The sequence below is a fragment of the Copadichromis virginalis genome, linkage group LG10 (genome assembly GCF_057382275.1).
Source record: "Copadichromis virginalis isolate Kocher_CV1m ecotype Utaka linkage group LG10, C_Virginalis_male_GT1.1, whole genome shotgun sequence".
Classification (NCBI taxonomy): domain Eukaryota; kingdom Metazoa; phylum Chordata; class Actinopteri; order Cichliformes; family Cichlidae; genus Copadichromis; species Copadichromis virginalis.
In genome coordinates, this window is record NC_140627.1 from 25,410,557 (window position 1) to 25,434,002 (window position 23,446).

The 23,446-nt window shown below is 37.3% G+C and overlaps 2 protein-coding genes across 4 annotated transcripts in view; one reads left to right on the top strand and one right to left on the bottom strand.

The window, feature by feature from the left end:
- Positions 1 to 7,207: 7,207 nt before the first annotated feature.
- sar1b (secretion associated, Ras related GTPase 1B) lies at positions 7,208 to 20,058 on the bottom strand. Its single transcript, XM_085470808.1, has 7 exons — positions 19,865 to 20,058; positions 15,945 to 16,020; positions 11,569 to 11,688; positions 11,220 to 11,285; positions 10,931 to 11,034; positions 9,244 to 9,375; positions 7,208 to 8,967 (listed from the first exon to the last, which is right to left on the bottom strand). Exons 2-7 carry the CDS (start codon positions 16,000 to 16,002, stop codon positions 8,851 to 8,853), a joined length of 597 nt encoding a protein of 198 aa, XP_085326934.1. The 5' UTR covers positions 16,003 to 16,020; positions 19,865 to 20,058; the 3' UTR covers positions 7,208 to 8,850.
- A 1,804-nt stretch (positions 20,059 to 21,862) lies between these two features.
- The window catches only part of sec24a (SEC24 homolog A, COPII coat complex component), a 35,172-nt gene continuing 33,588 nt past the window's right edge, over positions 21,863 to 23,446 (top strand). For all 3 annotated transcript variants that reach the window (XM_085470809.1, XM_085470810.1, XM_085470811.1), the window contains exon 1: positions 21,863 to 22,272. In XM_085470809.1, coding sequence (XP_085326935.1) covers positions 22,212 to 22,272 — 61 coding nt within the window. In that variant the 5' untranslated portion in view covers positions 21,863 to 22,211. The remainder of the gene's footprint in view (positions 22,273 to 23,446) is intronic.

The following is a 23,446-nucleotide window of genomic DNA, read 5'->3' on the forward strand; positions in this document are numbered from 1 at the left end:
TCAGCTAAAGTTAGGAAGTCTGACACTTGAGAGGCAGTGAACGCAGAGAGAGCTTAAAAGTGCATCTGTGTTTTTTGTTTTGTTTTTGTTTCCTTTGCTTTGTTTTAGGTTTTCTTGCATTAAGATGTTGCGCACAGAATCCGAGATATAATGGTGACTTAGCTGCTTGTTGGATAAACCCATGGATCTTAGAAAAGATTAACATTTCCCGGATTTAAGCACACGTGTATAACAAAATGGGAAAAATTACGCTTGCTAACTTTTCCACATCATAGGTTTCAAAGTAAATAAATGTTTTTTCAAATACTCACTATGATCTGAGTCAGTTTAAACCTTTTTAATATGGCTGTACGGCGCTAAACTTTTCGCTTGACAGCTAGCGCAATGCTAAGATTTACACGGAAATGATCCGCGGAAATCATTAAAGTACTATTGGTCCACATTTTTCTTCTATGGTAGCACCCTGGGCAGAGTAACACCCAACTTTAAACTGATCTGTTGACACCAATGACTGTAGAAAACATTATTGCGACAACACATTTTTGGGGGAAAATAAAAGAGATTGAAACTTTACTGATAATTTGTCCAAGTTGAAAAATGCCCTCCTCCACAAATGTTATGTGACAACCTCATTGCCTTACAGAATTATGACATCACACACATGTAGAATTGGCTGCATTTTAAATGTGTCAGATCAATGGCTTTATTCAAGAATACAAGTAATGGGTAATAGCTGCATGTGTGTTTGTGTGTGTGCATAATATGCATACTTTACTTGTTGGATCCATATCCTACAAGGAATTAAATAAAACAAGAAGACAAACAAAAACAAAACAAAAATATTTTTCTCTCCCTTCCAAGGTCAGGAATCAGGATGAGGAAGAAATTAGGTCAGATCAGTGCAGGTTTTCGCACTGCTGACATTGAAAAATGTATGGCGAGATTTTCAAAATACATTTGCAATCAAATAACTTTGGAGCTGGAAAGACAGCTTAGCTCAACAGGTTATAGGAGATCCAATGCCACCTACTTTTCATGCCAATCTTCTTTGTGGCATAAATCTCCCCTTTGATCATTGATCAGTAAATCACTGCATATAAATTCATCTAACTGTTATAATTTAATGAGTAAAGATTCTCAGATGATTGAATTGCGGTTTTAGTAAATGTTGAACCTTTTTGCGATTTCTGTTTTTAGAATCAATAGCCCATATTTTCATCCACTGCTGAAACGTGCCTTTGAGTTTTTCATCATTTAACAAGAATAGGTTCAGGCAACCATTGTGTAATTAGGCTTTCGCGGTATATGTGTTGTCTTGTGTTGTTAGTGTGTAGTGTTGTGGATAGTTTTGTGTTGTGTGTCAGAACAATGAGGCTACTGCTGTCTCCAGGTAGAAACAGGAGTGATACACCTGATGCTGTCAGACCTGCAGGTACCAGGCTGTGATGTTCTCCTTTATAGTGGACAGAAATTATTTTTTTGGAGTGACACAAATAATTTGATTGTTCTGTAAATAGTTTGAAATGGTTATTTAAAAAAGGGTAAAAGGTAAATGGCTGCAAATAACTTTGTTGTTTGCAAAACTTGTGCATTGGATTTTAAAATTGACAATTGCATTTAACTGCATTTAAAGTTATGAAAGTTATGAAATATGAAATATGATTCAATAAACATGTTTGTGGTTGTTACAGAAATAACTTTTTCTACTTGGATTTTATGTTTTTTGTCTGATTTTAGATGAATTGTGTTAATACAATATGTCAAAATGAAAACATAACTGCAAATTCAGGCACGTGAGGTTGTGCTGAACAGGATGATACCAAACAAGGCAAAGTAAATCGATTTTAAAGGTTAAATGTAAAGGAAACATCAAAAGTAGTGAAAAATGGCCAATTATAACCTGGACCCCAGAGGGTTAAACACTTCACACAATAGTTACTTTTCAAGTAACTAATTACTTTTAGAATCTTGCAACTCTCCATCTTTCCATCTTGTACGGGTGAGAGTCGGCTGTGGCGAATATTCTTAAATCAGTGCTCGTGCTCTGAGAAAACCCATGGGCTTTATGTGCTAAAATGTCCTGTGATTGAATTTGATACTTCATTTCAAGATCATTTTTCAAATTCATACATTTGGTCGATTGATAAGAAGGGCTTCAGGTTGAACATACCGTAGCTGTGCTCTGAACATTTTAAATTAAATTGGAAGTGCTTCAGGAGTGTGCACATTTCAGCTCTGTGAGGGGGAAAATTCTTAAGCTTTAAGCTCTGCGAATACAGAAAGTGATTCAGATTTCTGCTTACTCAGGTTTCCAGGAACTATTCCCTCCTACATTTCAATATATTACCACAGTGTATGTACATATTGCATTTTGCCTTTATTGGATTTCAGCAGTGTGTCAGAGAGAGAGAGAAGAAAGTAGGGAGAGAAATAGAGGTAGAAATGTACCTGTTACTAATTTCTTATTGCTCTCACACAGCAGATGTTCTTCAGTAATATAGGTTTTTATCTATATTACAGCACATTGTTATTTAACACTAAAGCACAGACGGACTGGTGACTCTGCAAGACTTTGATTAACAGAAAATTACAGTGTAGACATCAGTAATAATAGTCAGGGTGTTTTGGTTCATCCATTGTTACTTGCTGGGGTCATAAATTATCCCAGTCTGTCTCTTGAGGGTTAAACTCAAAACAGGTGACATTGCAAGCAGAGAAACAAATAAGAAACGTGCTTTTCTCCTCTCTGGCACACATGACAGCATCAGGAGAAAAAACTATATCCCAAAAACTGAAGAATATGTCAGGTGACCAGTCATATGAACCATCATTATAAGTCAAGGCTTCTGCCCTTTATCGGTTTCATCACATACACATTTTGTATGTGTGTATTTGCTCTATCTTCCTTTTTAGCTGTAGATAGTGTCTGTCTTAAAGTAAACTCTTCAATAGATTTAATGGTGTGGATTTGAGGGTTAAAGACAGAGCGTAAGAAAATCCCTCTGGGTCGAGCAAAAACAAAGGTTTCTTTGTGAAGAAGTTCGTCGGTGTTTGATGTGAGCTTCAAAAATGGTATCAAAGATTACATCAAAGTTTCCAGTGAAAGAAGAAAATTTCCCCATTTCATCTGCAACATCTCATCATGAGCTCACAAATCAAGCTGACACAGAATATTTCCTCTTACCTTCATGTGGCTGCGCTACTATTTCACAAACATGTGTATGCACTTACATGCCCTGCCTTTACATTTTTCTTTGCACTATGAATATCAGGTATTGCATTTCCTTAATGATCTAACAAAGCCCTGTATATTATTTCATTAACCTGCTCACAGACACCCTGTCACTCTCGATTGTGCTCCTGATTGTACATAAAGTTGTGTTTTTGTACAATCAAAAGACACACCTCACTGTTGTTGAATTCATGAGCTGTCCAGCTCTTTAACAGGAATGATCTCTTTTATAGAATATCAAAAAGCATTTCCCCATGACTGGAATAGCCTACACATCTTGTTAACTGCTGATGTTTTGTTGTGACTGGGTTGAGGTGTAAAAGGAGATAAGACAGGGTAAAAGTTCCCAGTAATACCGAATCGCCTCCCCTATTGTCTTGTATCCTTAAATCATGGTAAAGGAAGACTGTTGGCATCAGTTTCTTAGGCAGAACAACGTGTAACATCCTGTACTGACCCAGACTGAGTTAAGACAACAGACAGCTAACTGCCTGTCTATATACAGTATATTATTTAAAGTAAGTTAAATAGTGTTAGTGATTGTATTATTTCTGTTCTCCTTAATAATATATTATTTAGGATGATAACTGTGTCAGAACCAGTGCTTTATTTTAGTATGGTATGGTATATTATCTAAATATACCATGGGTTCTGTGAACAGTATAATCACATGCACAAACTCGGTTTTGTTGTTGTCATTTTGTATTTAAGGGTTTTTTATCATCATAAAAGCATTGTTTGATGTTTTTTTCCTCTTCCTTCTCAACAATCTCACAAGCTAATAATCCTCCCCACACATTCCTGCTCCAGGCCACGTCAGATGCCACTTGAATCAGGAACAGACAACTTGTCCTGCGCTGAGGCAGCTTGCCCAGGATTATCCGAGGCATCGCATTCAGGCCAGGAAGTTCTTTCTTTGGGTGCCCATTGTTCAATAACCCCCTCAGATACATCAAGTCAACCACACAAAAAAACAGACGTGCATTTTACCCCGACTGTACTTCAACCGGGACCATTACCAGGTGTACAAACCTGTGTCAGATCTCAGCCCAAACTTGGAACGTCAGCTCCAATCAGTGAGAGTGCAAACCTGGAACGAGGAAACTGAGGGAAAGGTGAAGGGATACTGAAGGGAAGTAAGCATTGAATTAAGCATTACCGTGGGGTGTGTGGACACCTGATATTTGCCGTAGTCCTGTTTGTATTCTCCCCTCTTTTTGCTGTGGGAGTCTGTATCGCTGATATTTATTCTGGAGAGTGTTGTAATGTAAATGGGAAAGAAATGGATGACCCATAGACTGCTTATAAATACAGTCCCTACATAATCTACTGTATAGGGATTTGTATTTATCACAAATTGTGACCCTAACAGAGAAAACCAACATTTTTCTTAACCTTTTACAGGTACAAATTATTTATTGTTTATAGCTATTTTCTTTCTGTTTTTAGACTGGTTTACCATATTTTCATTGCATAATAAATAGACTAAAACACTCTATTGCATTGAGAATCTTACATACTTTATGTTTAGTTAGGTTTATGTGATCTTATATCATACAGTAGTTGAGGTTGGGAACAGCAGTGTCCCACCCTCAACTACTGTGGTTCATTCAAGAAACCTCCAGCATTCAAGTACTGCTTCTCTAGTTGGAAAAGCTAAGCTCAAAGACAGTGACAAAAAGAGCTGAACTGTGAGAAGATTGTAATTTTGTGTAACTTATGTCTTTACACTAAGCCTGATGACAGGATGGGGAAAAAACAGTTATAAATTATAATGCATTTAGAAAATGTACCTGTGTTTTGTTTAAAAATTGAAAGGAAGATTGTTTAGGCTAAGAGGTACTGTTTACAAAGTGCAAGAAAAAATAACCAAAGACAACAAAAGCTCTATATTTAGATTCTAAAAAGCAAACAAAATTAAAACATGTATTATATAATAATGACAGTCATCACAACTATTTAAGAAAAGAATTTAAAACCATTGAATTTGCATTGGATGTGCTATTTAGAAACACAAAATTTTTTTAAAAGATCTGTACAGTTATGTTCCTTCTCTTCAATGTACCTTTTAAATCTCTTTTGACAAAATTTTATATTTATTTTTCTTAAATGATTTAAAAGAACTTTATTAGTAATAAAGCGCTTATGAGGCAATGAGTGCACTTTCCTTCAAAGACTCTATTGTACCCCCCATTGTTCTATTATTTTGTTGTTATTTCTAGTATTTACTGAGATCCTTCAAATATACTCTCCCATCTCGACTGCGCCATCTAGTGGCATTACACAGTACGACGCTTGTGCTGAAACTAAATAATACACATAAAGGCAAAATGGGTTTTTTAATGTCCACAGTTACGTAATGCTTCCACAAACTTCATAATGTAAATCACGACAGCTTAATAACTCAAGTAGCACAACATGTTGATGTATGCTGTTTAATATTGCGATGAGATACTTCTTCCACCCATAAAGGTGATGTGGAGGATAAAATTTAGGTGAATATGTTGTTTTGTTTTGTTTTTTGATGTTATTTTTCATCTACTTTTACTTGTTACTTTATCAGGGAATTCTGGACTGTAGTTACAAAATCAAATCATTGCATTTTTAGGTAGCATCAATGGCTATCTCAGGGCACATTACATTGTAAGCAGCCTACATATTTGTCATATTTGTCACATCCTACCCAGGGGTATTTTAGTCAGAGCAAAAGCACCAGCACTGCAACATCTTTTTTTTTTTTTTTTTTTTAACAATGTTTATAAATTGCAGTTTTGTTTAGGTTTTTTTTTTTCATGTTTAATGCTCATTTTATTTTATCAGATGGTCATGAATCATAATAATATAAATTTGTTGAGAACATTGTATGCGCATATGTGGAGTCATCAGCCAAAAGCTTATTGTGACAGTCATTGCCAACCAACCTGTCTTGTGACCTATTAATAAAAAGTCATTTTCATTTCATACCCTTCATCACATTCAGAATTTCTTTGAGTTGTTGAATGTTCTTAACCTTCTTGCTTGTTAAGCATTTTTAAACTGTAATCTCAATATATGATTTTTCCCCCCTGCCCCATTTGTCATCTCATGATCCCAGAGATGGGACCATTTTGTGTTTTCCTGAAGGGATCACTATCTTAGAGATCATTGAACTTGACTATTAAACTGGCAAACAGTAATTCATCAACATTATTTTTGAATTTGTACCCTAACTAAATTAATTTTTGATACTGTTACTTTTAAAATTAAGATTTTTATTTCATATTCTTAGATCAGTTAATATTGGTGGATTGACACTTTTACTTGAATAAAAGAGACAAAATTGGACCGTTACATAAAAAAAGGAAAGGAAAAAACTTTGCACCTGACCCTCTCAGAATCAAGTGTTTTTTGTGCAATGTCTTAATTTACCTGAGAGATAAGTGAGGTATAAAAATGTAGGCCTTTTATGGACTATAACTCATTTTGACTACTACTCGTCTCACAAAGTGATATTGGCCCTTGAAAGTTGACCTCAAATTAAGATTTTAGCCAGTGAATTATCAGAAAAGGGATAAAACATCCAGGGTACCAATGTTAGTTTCTATTATTCTACACCAGACATTAATTTGGTGCCGTTAAGACTGGCAAATCCCACGACACCAATACTGGTTACAGAAATAAACAATGAACAAAAACAAGACTAGATTTATTATTTAGAACATGACACTTGGAGAGATTTGACTGACTAGGTTGCAGGGCCTCAATGTGTTTTTCAGCCCCTTGTCTCCCCTGAACTAAAGTTATGAAGGCTCTCGGATGTTATTAACTCACAAAAATATAATGTGATTTCAAAAGAACCACATCTGGAAAATGTTGAAGAAAAAAAATTCCATTGATTTATAAGGCGCTTGGGTGTGAAGCACCAATTGATTGCTGATGGAAAAAACATTAATATTAAAGAAAAGTGGGGGGGAAAAAAGGAGTCTACATTGGGGATCAAGGTTTAGCCTGTTATTCATTGCAAACATTTATTACATTTCATATGATGCAAACAACAGTAAGTCCCACCCTTGCTGGAATAGCTCATCATCTTGTCATGAGGGAATTAAAGAGACACAAAGGGACAGGGACAGAAAAAAGTATGTATTATGCGCAATTCCATTGTTTCCTTACAAAATAAAAACAAAAACATAACAATCATCTCATAGTGAATTTTGGCATCTCCTTCTCTCCTGTTGTATTGTGGAGTAAATGTAAATAAAACAAAAAAACTCAAAAGAACAAGGCATGCATAATAGTATCTGGTAATGCACATAGATCAAAGGATACCACTTAGAAATACAAAATCCATGTACGATGTTTGTGTACATTTCATATATATATGGTCCCTTTCTTAGGTGTCTTAAGCCTATCTACCTGTTCCCACTGTGGGACGTGTCTTCTGCTTGGTCACTAGATTAACCCTGTGAAAAGGTCTGAGCAGGAACGTACATCTGTAGTATGAACTTCTAACAGTGATGACTACTAGACGTTACATCTGGCTGTTTATTTTATTCCTCGCTTCATTTCTTACTGCATGTTATTATAAAGATATTTATTGCAAAGTTCATTTAATTTATTTAAATAGTCTTCCTTGCATCAACTGACCATTGTGCTACCTACACAATTTCAAACCTTATCAGAGTTACAGCCAGTATTACTTCTATTAAAACGTTCCTCTTGTTAGTTATGTTACCACCCCATGCTTCTCTTATGTAAATTTAAGAAAGGAAAAAAAAAAAAGAGAAAAAGAAAGGGGGGGGGGGGGGGTGTTATTGACTATTTTGACTCAATATAATGTGACTGTGCCCACAGAGCCTGGGATGAGAGTATTTTAACTTCCAAATAACCTAAAGAAACTCATCACATTTCTGATACACCAAGATCAATGCACTGTTCCATTTTAATAAATGGGTAAAACAGCCACATGTATAGAGTGGGGGGTGTGCATGTGGCCACTTCATTTAGTTATTGAAACCATGTGGGGAAAGCAAAAAAACAAAAACAAAAACACTGCGATTAAATACGATGTTGAATGTCTTTACTGTTAAAAAAGTGTACTGCAATGTATACAACTATGTTGCTCTCTCTCATTGTTTAACATGTTGTTGAAGAGGGGGTGGGGGAGAGGCATTGGATTGTTGATTATATAAATGGAATCATGTACAGTTTTACACTTATAATGCATCTATCATCATTATCAACAGATCGCAGGGAGCGAGGGAGAAAGGGGCAGCAGAGGACAGACAACATAGAAAAGATTCATCCACTTGAATTTGAACACCCTTTGCTGTGGAACCAATGCTATGTTACTCTTTCAAAGAGGGGAAGAGAAAAAAAAAAGCGAGAGATGGAAACAACTGTGTTCATGTACAGGTATGAATGCTGTAAGTGCAGAACCAAATGTTCGACCAATAAAAGTCTATTGGGATCAAGTTGTACTGGTTTCTCTGAAGGTGGATGTAGACTTGATTAACCGAACGTGGGGCTGAGCATGATGGTACTGGTGGCAACGGTGGGCGACTCGAATGGTTGGATTTAGCGCTCGCCCTGATAATCGTGGTGGTGGTGGTGTCAGCGTGTCACGGGGCTTGGCTTCTTTAGTCGATGTACTGGGAGAGCCAGCGGAAGCCCTCACCGTAGCCCTGCCTCTTCAACACACTGCACATGAACACCTCCAGTGGTCTTGTGTTCAGCTCCTTCAAGGGAACGTTGCCCTGAGGATGGAAGAAAAAAAAAAAAAGCAGAAAGAAAAATTAAACCAAACCCACTTTGGGACCACAACACATTGGTACAAGGCTCATTTACTGCACATGATCCCCTATGTCTTTTACATTGATAAAATATCTGACATGTTATGCAAAAGAACCAGGCAGGGATTTATCTAGGACTGTTGGTCCTTTCACATTTTGATATATGAACTTATATATATTTTTTTCTGTTCTTCAGCATTTAGAGTTTTAAAGCCTTGGTTCACTTGGACGGTGTCTCACCTTTCCTGTCGTCTGTCCGTACAATCCGAAGATTTCCCTCAGCTTCTCCTCGCTGATGGCTTCTGGCCTGTCAATCTTGTTGCCCAGGATCAGAATAGGCACATTTCCGATGGTCTCATCTGTCATTAATGCCTGGGTGGGTCAATGAGAGTGACAACATTCGTATTGGTAGGTAAAGGTAGATTTGGAATCATATTCCAAAAAGTAAGACAATGCTTTAACACATTTAAAATTCATCTCAAACAATGGCTAATAAATTGTTGTACATTGTCTGACAGTGTGGGGTAAATTTCTTCTTCACTATTTTTGTCTGACCTGTCAGAGACCACAGATGAGGAGCAGCCTTTTAGCTAACTCTGGTATATTTACATTGATATCTTCAATAATATGCATCGTCCCTTCTAAATTAAAGGGAAAAAATTAATTCACGAGCAGATTTATTTAAAAAAAATAAATAAATAATTAAAAATGCGGTGTTTGAATGAAGCGTTTATGGCTATTATAATTTTTTCTAGTAAGTTCTCACAGTTATTGCTTTGATTATCCTCTAACTGACTAAGTTATATGTAACTAGTAGACAGTAGTAGCCTTTGAATAGCATGAGTTTTTAGTGACTTGAAGTCAGACAGGAGACCACAGTAACAATGACGTTGTAGCTCATTTGGCTTATGAACCATCACTGTTCATAGGTTACTGCCTGTAAAACTAAAATGTGACCTTGAACACAGCTGGTGTGAATTTAAACAAACTTGCACACAAGTTTGGTTAAATTCTTTCCAATACAAGGAGGAGGAGTGATTCTTATAGCCATGCCAGGTCATTAATCATTCACCCAGATTTGTCCATTTAAAAATTAAATTTAAAAAAGCCAGCAAAAAACATGCTTTTGTGAAACACAATTAGAAAATAAAGAGTGTGATTAACATTTTCCTGTAACTCCTAAAATACAAACAAAACATTTGACTGGCCAATGTTACACTTTTAGAATTTGCTCAGTTTTGGATGTTCTGTGAGCAGCTTTTGCCTTTCAGACTATTCTAAAACTGGTAAATTAGTTACCAGAAATATCCCTTTGGTCGGCTGGTTGAAAAGTAGATTAGAACATGTAGGGAAGAGAAATGAACCCCTCTCTTTTAAGAAGCGGGGCTAGAAGCAGATTTTTCAGAAACATCCAAGACATTAGATTAATGCACCACAAACTGAAACCCTTAAAAAAAACATTTGAATAAAGAAAAACTGCCATACTGTTTTGTATAATCTATCATAATTCCCATAATATTGGTACCCATTGGGCAAACAATTGTGATCAATAATATTGTGGTGCCGCTTTCATACAAACACGCTTTTTTCAACATGTTTCCTTTTTCTCTTATTTTTAAAATAATTATTAATTATATTGTGTTCTTTTTCTACATGATTACTTGTTTTCTGAAAGAAATAATCCCTTTATGAGTAGTTCTTTAATGGTCCCTTTGTATCTTTATATGGACTTACTGGGGAAAAACAAAAACTATTATCTCCTCTAATTTTTTTCTCAAATTGCAATTATCAAATACATGTGGTAAAAGGTAACATGCACAATGAATAACCAAAACTACACTTATTTCTCTCTTTGTTATTATACTAAAAGCTGTCAAAAACGACGCTTAGCGATGTGATGGGGACCACGTGTGTTGCGGGTACTTACATCAAGTTCTGCTTTTGATTCACCCAATCTCCCGAGGTCTGCACAATCCACAAGGAAGACAATGCCATTGATGGCAGGGAGGTAGTTTTTCCACACCCTGCGGGCTGAGTGAACAAACAAAATTTAAAAAAAAAAAAAAAAATCTTATTTGTCAACTTCTCTTCTGTTTTAACCTTGGGCTAACCAGACTGAAAACTGAAGTACATTAGCCATACAAATGAATATTGTTGTTTCCTTAAAAACAAAATGCAATCAGTAAAATACAAAAACTATCAGAACACAGACACACCTTGTGCGTGGCCTCCAAGGTCAAAGGTGGTGAAAGTCATACCAGCAATCGTCAGCTCTTCTGAGGCTGGAGGGGAGGAAATTAATTAGTCAAGCAAAGATACTGAAAAAACATCAGTTTAATGCAATTCCATATGGAATATCCAAGCGCATGTTACACATAGGTACGTTACATTTATGATATTACATCCAATCAACAGCATCTGCTTTAAAAGTGTCTGTTAACAAGAAAACAGATATAAATGTCTGTAAAAGCTGCCTCCATTTCTTTGTATTGATAGTCTTTTGACACATAACCGAATGAGCATGTGTGAACGTGCATGCATGTGACAGAGTAAGCACCAACTCACTTGGGTGTAAAGTTGGCACATGCTGTCCCAATCTGTCATCTTTGAGCATGTGCAGTAGCGTCGTTTTGCCAGCATTGTCCAGGCCAAGAAATACTAACTTGCCGGATTTCTTATACAGTCCTGAAAGAAAGCCAAAAGTATTTCAGAACAAACCTGTACGCTACTACTCTCTTTTTTTTTTTTAAGTTGCTGAATCACATTATATATTTTTTTAACCTTTAAAGCAAATCAGTGACACTAAACAAAGGCTGTCAAGCTCAGACCTGTTCTTAGAACTACAGGGGACATTTAATCCACATAAGTTTATATAAATCAGAACACCATTTTGGTTTTCTCAAATTCACACAATGATTATTTAAAAAGAAGTAGTTAGTTTCCAATTTGATGGACTGATTTGACTATTTTTCTTTCTTCTTCTTTTTTCTTTTACATTTATTAAAAAAATATATATATATTAAAAAAAAAAAAACCTTTCTCAAAACATAAAAGGTGCAAAGTTATGCCACTCCTTGATCAACTTTCCTAACAAGATTACAAGCCTTTGTGTTTACAACTCTGAGTCAGCATAGTGATACCTGGTGGATTTATAACATTTCTGAGTCAGTCAACTGGATGACATCATTACTTACAGCAGCACTATGCGACCTGTCTAACTGGGAGAACAGGAACGCCCGTTTCATATAAGCAGTTCGAACACAGAAACTAGAACAGCACACCCTGGGGAAAAGAGCTGCTGGTACACATTTCAAATGGACACTCAGAGAGAGAAAGAAAAGAGGGGAGAAAAAAAAGAAGGGTGGAAAATTCTGTCATGTTTCTGAGAGATGTATCCTTTATGAGGCTTTCATGTTTACGCAGCATGTGGACATCACTGAAAGCTTTAAGCTGAGCGACTTTCAGGGAGCAAAATGGCAATGCCATAACCCATAGGCTACCGTGTGTTAGAGCTCTAACCAGGAACTAAAGACATACACTGAAGCAATAGAAAGAATTTGAAAAATGATGACCACTCCAAAAAATGGTGATACAATCAAAAGTGTAAGAGTGTAAAAATGGATGTGTTAGAATGTGAAACAAAACAAAGCATTTTCCTGACAAGGGCTGCAGCTGAAAAATATTTTATGAACAACAATAAAACTTTGCAGCGTGGATTAGGAGATAATGAGTGAGGATGTACCAATCCAACTTATTCCATTTCTAATTTGATACCTTACCTTCAGTTATATTTGATATCAGATCTCAACTAAAGCTGTACTACCCACTGTGTCCCTCTTATGTCAACAGGGTCAGGATTGAATAAATGGCCCATTATACCTGATGTCTCCCTAGCAAATGGCGGCAGACGCCAGAGGTGACGCTTAAAACATGCTTTGGTGCATTTTTCCTGATCATGCATCTCTCAATTTTTGTTACCTTGCATGGAGGTGCAGACAGGTTGAAGACATGCATGTGCAATCCTGTCAGTTTTTAACCACCATGGTTCACCGCTCAGAGATATCCATATTACACAGAGGGAGATGCTGCAACAGCCTGGAAAGATCAGACTTTCTGTGTGAAACTTTGGAAAGGTTTTGCCTGAGGGACAACACCTATTTGTTTAGGTGGATATTGCAGCGAGTTTCAAGCACTCTCAGCCAGTATATATAGTCCTCACGTCACAGCTGACTTCAGGGCTGGACTGGGACCACAAAAAAAAAAAAAAAAAAAATCGGCCTGGGCATTTTGACTAGAGACTGGCCCACCAGGTATTAAAGCCATAAAGCCTTTGAATGAAAATAAACGCTGTTGTGACAGTGATGTACACTGTCCTGTTGGTATATGTATGATTTCTATACATTTTACGTCAGATAAAAACTTTGGTTGTAAGATTCAGATAATTATTTTTTAAAAGCGAGACATTTTAAATGAGAATAAGAAAGAAAAGTATTTCTTTGTGCCCCCCTTTCCCTGTTAATGCCCTACCTGGCCCCCTGACCCGCCCCTGCACAGTTACCAGCTGTCAGCTACTTAGAAAAGGATCCTGATGTTATTTGTCTCTCAGAAACAGTTTATAACTTCCCTTCAACTCATTCATGTCACCTAAAAAGGTAAACCTGTCTCTCCTTCACCTGTTCAGCTCTGATGATTCAGTAAGGACATCTCCTGGTTTCATCTTCATGTTTCCCTCTCACCAGATATCCAAACCGATATCATGACCAGTAGCTTTTACAGCTGTGGCTCCAGCAAATATCAGCTGATACTAGAAAGTAATAAGCAGTGATGAGATTCTGAAACCACCCAGGTGAAAGCCTTTCGCTATTTGGCTACACCTAGAAATTCTGTCCATGAAAATTATGAACAGAATCAGGGACAAAGGGCAGCCCTGGTGGATCCCATCACCCACCAGGAATGAGTCCAACTTATTGCCAGTTATGCAGACCAAGAGCTGGTCCAGTGTTCCATGACCAGGATGAAAAACGCATTGTTTCTCCTGTATCCAAGGTTCGACTAACAGATGGACTCTCGTAACACTGATCTGCCAAGCGGCAAGCAGATCAGCGTTAGTCAATACTCAAAAAAGTAATTATCACTCCAAGGAGAAAGTAATTAATTTTACTCGTAACATTATTTTCATCTTACTGTAACCAGTGTTGGGGAGTAACGGAATACATGTACCGCCGTTGTGTATTTAAAATACAAAATATGAGTAACTGTATTCCGTTACAGTTACCGTTTAAAAGGGTGGTATTCAGAATACAGTTACTTTGTTGAAATAAATGGATTACACTGCGGTACTTTCCTGTTTCATTTTGTCGCGGGTCAGGACTGTTTGGGTTTTGTTTGACAGCTACGTTCTGTTGATCCAGGCGGCAGCGTTACGGTTGCCATGGTTACAGGGCGACGCTCTCTCTCTCTGCGACTGTGTGTTTCCTGGGTGAGAGAGCGCCTTTTCGTTGTTGTTGTTGTGCTAAGCTAACAGGCAGAATGCTACAAGCATAGCTCTAAAGAATGTAGCATCATGGGCAGTGTAGTCCGTGCTGCAGGGAGAATGGACTGCCATACACGTTATGGGTCTGTGAGCTCGAGGAGGGAGAGAGAAAAAGGGGAGTGGAAAGGTACGAGTTGTCATCGAGGAAAAACGGGAGCTGGAAGCATGTAAATATAATAATAACCACTTCAGCCAAGAAGAGTGCCTGACGAGCCCAGTTGTAAGTAAGCTATTAAGACTCGACTGTACACCGTGTTCGTGTTTTCCTCCGAAAACAATAAGTTCCGTTGGAGCAGTCTTTCAACGCCTCTCTCTGTCTGTCGCAAGAAAAGTTGACCCACACAACAAAGTAAAGCTATTTTTCGGCTACGAGCCGACAGGGACCCCGCCGTTTTAGTCAGAGGTCCCTTTACTACAGTTCGGAGTCGCGGACCTTCAGTAATAGTAATAAATCACACAGCAATAGTACATTCACGTTGTTGTAAAAAGCATGATAATATATTAAGTAATCCAAAGTATTCAGAATACGTTACTGTCATTGAGTAACGTAACGGAATACGTTACAGAATACATTTTGGGGCATGTATTCTGTATTCTGTAATGGAATACATTTTAAAAGTAACCTTCCCAACACTGACTGTAACATAGCTGAAATGCATTGACTCATAATTACCATTTAACAATACAAACAGAGGCTACAGTTTCACACACCAAAACAAATCGCTATCCTAATAAGGTCACAAAGATAAAAGATAAGATAAGATAAGATAAATTAGTCCCACACGTGGGGAATTTGTTTTGTTACAGCAGAAAGTGGACAGTGCAAAGTTACATAGAAAAATTAGAAAAACACTGGAATAAGATAATGATAATAATATGATCTTTCTCTCAGTGTTTAGGTATGAACACAAAACTGACAACACAAAGCAATGATGAACACCAGCACAAAGACACTTCAAAGTGATCAACACAGTAATTCTATTGTTGAAACGGAGGCTGCAGCCTGTCTGCTCATCAGTTTGTTACCTTTGAAGTTTAGGGTCTGTCTGGCTGGGTTGGGGTCAGCAGTCACTCAGCTTTAACATCACCCTGCGTTCTTGGCTAGCTTAGCGTTAGCATGCTGTCTGACTAGATGCTTGCAAAGAGTCGAAGCTGTGTTAGCAACATAATGCAGGTGTTTATGTCCTAGATGGAGTTTCCAGTTTACCATTGCATTCTCATCCTATTGTGCAATAACAATAAAAGTAATGTCATATCCACAATATAGACTGTGTCACTATTGGCAAGTGCAAGAACCGATAACTGGATCGATAGACAAGCAGACCAACAAGACTAACAGTTCCCAGTAGTCCAAGGAAATGGACAACTGGGAACCGGTTCTTGATTCCCATCCCTAGTTGGTACTCACCTAAAAACTGTAGTACGCTATTGAAACCGCTAGAAATCCACTCCAATAGGAATGACATATCCGGAGCTGTTGAATCCTGAAAAACAACCCCACCCCCCAAAAAAAGAGGATTCAAAACAAAGGAAAGAACAAATTAATTCACAGAGAAGGGTATTTTTCCCCCTTTGGACTGATAAGTGCTGTAAAGTGAAGCAAAATTTTTAAATATTTAAAGAAAATATCTTATCTGATTCAACAGTACTTTTCAAATTTTATAAGTTGTAAAATTGTGATTTTTTTTTTTTTTTTTTTTTTTTTTTTTTTAAATAGGGCAAAAACCAACTTGCCAAAGTATCTGAAAATATTAAGTGATAAACACAATTAAAGGGTAACACATAACTTAAGAACTAAATATGCCAGTTGCATCAACCTATCACACAGATACTAGCAACTGCTGATAAGAACAGTGAGTGCCTTTCTACAGCCAATGATTATCTTGTTCCAGAAGGACAGGAGATTCAGAACCCTGATCACATACCATCTGACAGTTTCTTGACAGACAACATGAGCTTTAATCTGAAAATTATGCCGTCTAAGACGTTTAAATGGAGGTAGCCTAATTGTTTGTCCAATTAAAAAAAAAATCCAAAATAAACAGACTCAGATAACTACTACAAGTATGAAATCAATAGCAGTTTCTGTTGTGTAACAGATGTTTTTTTTTCTTCTTTTTTTCTGGGTAAGACACATTTTTACAGTCTTCATTTTTTATTTCTACTTCATATAAGCTTCTTTGTCTCCCATTTAAGTGACCCAATCAAATATGTGAGAGCTATGCTTATGACATTCAATAAAAGGGAGGACAGAAAAAGCAAACATCCCCTCTCCAATAAGAAGTTTTTGCACTCCATTTCCAACTTCATCTCATTTTTCAATCCTCTGCACACTGATCACAGCAAGGTAAGCTGGTACAGACCTCTGGCCCCAATTACGTAACATGAAAACAACTCCAGGGCTAAAGTATAAGGCTGACAAAGGTCAAGATCATGCAAATACAGCTGAACTACACGTCAGCTGGTGCCACACTGTGGACCGATATGCTCCCATGCCTGCCTCAGTGACTGTAAAATATTCGGCAAGCAAAAGATGCATGTGGCCATAAAAAGCTTGCCTGAAGTCTGCTGCCTTACTCTGTTTCAACTGCATTTGGCGGTGTCGTTTACAAGATGTGCAAACTGATCATCAAGCATGACCAACTGCTACTACTAGGGTCTGAAATGAAAAGCCAAATGCCAACAGATCTTCTGTTTGGTCGGTAAATCTCAGAAGACTTTCTGACACACTGACGGGTAAATATATGCCCTAAAAAATACACATGAACAACTTTAAAAGACTATGCTGACGCTCTACTACATTTTGCTGTTGTTGACTTGCTCTGTCATTTGCCGTCTGTCTCAGAGTCCAATGAACAATGACAATATTCTAACAAGAGAACAAGAGCTCACCCAAACCAAACGGTAGCCCTAAGAAAGACACAGACACTATCAAAATAAAGGGAAAATAGGAATGGGTCTTTAGAGTAAACAAATAAAAATGTAATGCAAACATGAAGGTGAATTACTCTGATCAAATTGATTATCCATGAAGAAGGTTTCCGAACCATTACAGCCTTCTTTTTTCCTCATAAAGGGCCTCTAGGATGAATGGTCCCCACTTAAGATGTCAACGTTACCTGTGTTATCTTAACAGAAGTTTATGAATTTTCCTGGCCATCTAATAGACAACAAGATTCCTTAAAAGAACACCCCCTAAGAAACAACTTCTTAAAAATCCATTCTCATGTCATACGATTGAGGAAAAGGCAAAAACTATTAGGTGGGCCTAGGGCTGTGCGATATGACCAAAATCTCATATCCCGATATAAAACATCTATCGTCCGATAACGATATAAATCACAAAAATGTAACATTTTCTGTAAATTCTGTGAATCTCGGGTAGCTGAAGTGTTTCTAGCTGGGCGTCATATATCTGGAGTCGAGTGTTTTACCGATGCATGAAACTACACATTTTTAGACATAGGTTGTAACAGCCGCCGTTTTCTTTGCAGCGTGCTGCAGGGAAAAGCCTGTTCTAACGTTTGAGTCTAAGGTTTATTTTTTAGCACCTGACGGCTCTTTTTTGCTTCTCATTGGTAAATACTCTGCATACTATTTTACGTGATTCAGTTTATTTTGAAAAGTCTCAACAGGATCTTGAGCTTTATTGAGAAAGGTTTATGTGGAAAATAAACAAGCAGACGCGATGGTTTTACCATCATTGTTGCTGATGACAATGCATAAAAACAGGCGCTTGTCCGTCCATAGTGTGGTTATATTAAATATAAGAGAAAGAGAGAACTTTAAGAAATGAATATAGCCACTACAGTGACCATCAAAACGATGAAAAAATATTGCCATAAACAGTTTATTTTGCAACACCACGAAACAAATGATAGCGTAAAATGAAACGTTAGACGTTTTTATGTCGTCATCCGATATATATCCTTATATCGTACAGCCCTAGGTGGGCCCCAAACTTTTCACATACATTAAGTTTTTTTTGTTAGTTTGATTTATTTTTTTTACTTTTAAATATGCTCAGTAAAATTTTGTGCTCAATTGCTCAGTACTTTGAGAAATTATGTTTTGAAATTAGTTGTTACATATATTAAAATAGTTATGCTACAAATGTTCGCTTTTGCAAAGTTATGTGAAACAACAAATGGTAAATGGCCTGTATTTATATAGCGCTTTTACTAGTCCCTAAGGACCCCAAAGCGCTTTACATATCCAGTCATCCACCCATTCACACACACATTCACACACTGGCAACAAGGCAATTAATTTCATTGGCCACTATATTTTCTCTATATTTATTTGTCTCCTTTGCCTTGAACCTTTAACTTGTGACAACAAAAAAGATGACTTCGGGAACTCAAATGTGCCCTCAAAGAAAAACTCTTTATAACTAAGATGTCTAATATAATTAAATCTGACATTTAAATACACTGCAATAACGCTGAGTCAACATTAAATGGGTAACAGGGGTGTCTTATCAAAAATCGTCACCCATGTAGACCGCTTACCTCAAACACTAACGTGATCTACCTCTTGAATTCCTAGTTCAGCGTGTTAGTAGCAAAGTGCTCATGTCTTAGATAAAGCCTATCAGAGCAGTGTGTTACCAAACTAAGATGGGGCACATTTTCTCCTCTGAGAAGATATGAATTATTATCACATTTAGGTTTCAGGCAGTACCTGTCAACTAACACAACACTGCGAAGACAACGAATGCGGTTTGACTCGGCTGTCAAAATCCCCGGGTTATAACAGCCAGTATAGACGTAGCAGTGAAGTGAGCTAACCTTCAATATGACGGCTAATGTTACAGCAATTGATGGTCTCTGCCAGGTTACATTTCAGCCAAAAAACTACAACGAGGACTGTATTTAAGAATGCCAACAAACCATGCCACGCTTATATATATATATATATATATTGGTTAGGTATAGTTTGAAAAGAGAAGGCGAGGCCGGCTAACCGGCTAGCAGGAAGCTTCTAGCTACGTGTCATATTCTCTATCACTTAGGCGACGTTGCATCGATGGCTACGTTAGCTAACTAGCAGTTAGCTACAAAAGCGGCTCTTCGACGTGCTAAAACCATGAAATTTGTGCAATACTCCGACTGTTTTTCAACTCTGAAATAAGCACCAATGTTTAAATAAATATGACAACGGGTCAAGTTAAATGTACACCTCACTCCCAGCACCGTAACAGTAAACTTGGTGTAAGAAATGCTAACGTAGCAACATTAGCAGCCGGGAGAAATTGCTAGCCTAGATGTCGAACGTTTACGGGACTCTTCAGATATCAAGTACATTAAACAAAAAAAAAAAACTTACCCGTTATCTAGGTGTAGATTAATATAACAAGTATGTTCGCTCTAATACTCATGTAAATTGGTCACTTGCTCAAAAAAACCAGAGAGCCTGCAAAATGCCAGGTCCTTCTCTCCTCCTTCGTGTTTTGTTACTGAGCCACGACACTGCAATGGCTGTCCAGCAACTCCCCGAAAACTCTGCCCTGCCGCTTCCTGTTTATGTTTCACAGTCATCTTTCCGGCAGGGGAACTAAAATCTAGCTCCGCTCTGGATTTCTTTTTGTTTCAGAGCCAACATGGACATATTTTGCTCATTTTTTTAATTAAATAATTTTATCGGTGTATTAACGCGTGTGTGATGGTTTGCTCCAAGTTTTCATATTGTTATAGTCAAATAATCTCGTTAGGCAAGTCCATGTCAGCTCTGATATGACGAGATGTACTTTGTTTATCTCATATTTAGAAAATCATTTGTTTAAAGCAGTTCAAATTAATAGTAAAATAATAATAAGAAAGAAAGAAATGGAAAACTATACTAATAAAATCTTGCACTCCATTCAGGAGGTGCAGAAGATAGTCCTCCTGGGAACTGGTCACATTCTGAGGAGGACTTTATCCATCAAGTGAATCATCACATGATATCTCATAGTAGTTCTAAGTTGAAGGAATAAACTCAATATCATGAGTGAACAGAACAGGATTTTAAGGATGATAAAATATTAATATTAATAAAAATACCCGTCAAATACTTTCTCTACGAGGCAGGTGTATTTTATTATATTATTTATTATAGAGGGTGATGTGGTATGTAGCTGTACTTATGTCAGCAGAGCTTAATCACTCTGTTAGAGAAGGTGCTTTCTCTCGCGGTCTCTCTACAGTAACCGGTGCGGAGGGTGGTCCGGATTAATCCATGATGGGAACAGTTTGTTCAGTGATCTGCTCTCCAGCTTCAAAAGTGTTAAATTTGTAGCCAGTCACAGTGCCACCCTCCAGCAGACCACTGCGAAGTAATTGTGCTTGCACAACTGAGTAATAGAGAATCTCCATCATGTATCTGCACACACTGAAGGATCTAATTTTTCTTATGAAACAGAGTCTGCTCATTTCATTTTTTTTATACAGTTTTTGTGTTGGTCTTTCAGGTCAGACACCCACAACACTAACATCATATCCCAAGATAGACACAGGTCATGTAGGATGTAATTATTTTGCAGATTATTTGAAATGTATAGGACTTGTAGACCATTTTTACATTCAGCAATTCTTATTTCATTTTATATTATAAGCACAAAATGTATAGGCTACATCATATTATGTGCATATGACTAGAAGGATAAAGTCCTGGCAAAAACGAAAAAAGAAAATTAACAAATTATAGTTAACTGACTTATTATTCTTAAAGTTTTGTTGTCACATTTCTGCATTTCTTGACAAAAATGGTCAAACATCTGATTTGGAGTTTGTCCACCAGTTCTTATTCATATGGAATTTCCCCAGTGATTAAAAAAAATAATGTACAAATGTATTCCCTTTGACTTTCTTATCACTTTCAAAACAATGATGCTGGATTTTTCCCAGTTGCATGCAAGGACAAAACAAATAGCTCGGAATTCATAGAAGTTGTAAGGAAACTCAATGTCAAGTCTAAATGTTTCCAGTGCTTGACTGTTTAATCAAATGCAAAAAAGGTGAATTAAACTACATTAATCCTATTATAAAGATGAAGCTTATTCCCAACTAACCAAGGTTGTTTTTTCCATACAGTTATGTCCAAAAGAATTCACCTGGGGACAAACTATAGCATATTCTTTTAGTGCTTTAACTTAGATTAGAGGATTCCACCATACGTTGGAAAAAGTATCGCAGGTTGTATTTCACGTGCAATTAAATGAGCAGCTTCTCAAAAAATGCACAGTGATTGTCCATGAACTCGATGATGTTTCTAGTACACTGGAAAATCCTGTGCACCGGAGGAAATGCCACGTGTAAATACTGCGCATGCCCGACAGTTTCTACGTTGATCCTGCTGGGTGATCCCAGCTTCCGGTGAAAGGGGAGAAGTGTCTGACACGATTACTCTGACCAGGCCCATCGTTACTCACCCGTAGATAGCCGAACGGGTTTTTTGATAATGGCGATGGGCTTGTAATCGTCAACAAGTCACCTAATCAACTTTTTTTTTGAGATAATAGGAGACGTCGCCGCGGACGACGCTTTGAGCAGGCTACGCGCCGTCAGAGCTACAGGTTTAAACGTTACCCGCGACTGTCAGCCAGCTAGTTAGCCAGCTAGTTAGCCAGCTAAAGTCGTAGCTAGCTTTTCGCCAACCAAGCACCTCTAAATTAGATCCTGGTGTCTGTTTCAAGATGTCAACTGCGGGGTTCAATTCTCAGAATGGGACTGGGACAGGGCAAACATACGCAAATGGTGAGTAACTTTTATTAAATATATTTACTTCAACGCGAAGTAGCTAACCGCTAACTGGCTTTTCGGTAGTCACAAACGAGCACTAGCGGCACTTCTTGGATCTTGTGTCTGATGCTAGTTGTTAGCTAACTGACTTGCTTAGTAACACTGTAACGATAGGTAGCTAAGTAGGGGCGACCTGTCAGGTGTAGAGCTGAGGTTAATCTTGATCTATGCTACCATGATGACTTAACGTGACCAAAATAGTTTCTTTCTTTAAGTTACGCTATACATACACATTTAGTTAGTGTTTGAATGTTTGCTACTTTTCCCTTGTCGAGGTGGCAGCCCAACAGGTTGATTATAGGACTCATCAGGCACCATAAAATTATAGAGACAGGTGTTCAATTGTCCGACCTTTCTCCACACAACATAATATAATATACGTAGATATAATGCGAGCTCGTTGATAACTTGAAAAGTAATTGTTTTTTTCCTTTCATGCTGCTGGATTTGTCTGAACCTTTTTTCCCTTCCTTTTTTTTTTTTTTTTAAACTCCCGATGTAGTTTTAGTGGCAGTGAATAAATACATTTGCTTGTTTACTAGTTCTTTCACTGTTGTGCAATACGGATTTTCAGCTGGCTTAAAAGCTCTGGCTTGTCTGCGTCCTGCGTTTTTCTGTACATGTGGCACGTTGGGGACCATCCAAATATGTTAAAGCAAAGCAGCCTGAAACAGATAAATGTCTTAATTTCAGGTTATTCATATCTTTTTATGGTTTTCCAGTGGAGTACTGATATTTCACAATCAAATTAGTCTGCACTTGAAATAACTTTCTTGTTCTGTGCAGACAACAGCATCCCTAGGTCATAATACCTCAGCTCCAATTCAAAAGTTGTAAATGAGTACACGTGATTTTGGTCATTTTAATATAGCATTGTTTTTTTCCTTTCTTTTTCTTTTTTCTAATTGCAGTTCAGTTAAAAATACAGCAGTGGAAAATAAACAATGCCAATTACCAACAAGAAAAAAAACCCATCAAGCACATCAATAAAGCTGGGTGGCATGACTTGAATAATATTTCTTATTCTGGGTTATCTTTATGCAAATGAAATGTTAATGTGTGAATATGGATCTTTGTTTAAAAAATGTTTCCATATATCAGGTGTAATTCCCATCACTTATGAATGGAC

Coding starts and splice junctions, on each gene's coding strand:
- sar1b (XM_085470808.1), bottom strand. CDS start 16,002: ATGTCATTCCTATTGGAGTGGATTTCTAGCGGTTTCAATAGCGTACTA. Junction 9,376..10,930: donor AATCAAAAGCAGAACTTGAT/GTAAGTACCCGC, acceptor TGACCCACCCAG/GCATTAATGACAGATGAGAC. Junction 8,968..9,243: donor ACGGACAGACGACAGGAAAG/GTGAGACACCGT, acceptor TTCCATCCTCAG/GGCAACGTTCCCTTGAAGGA.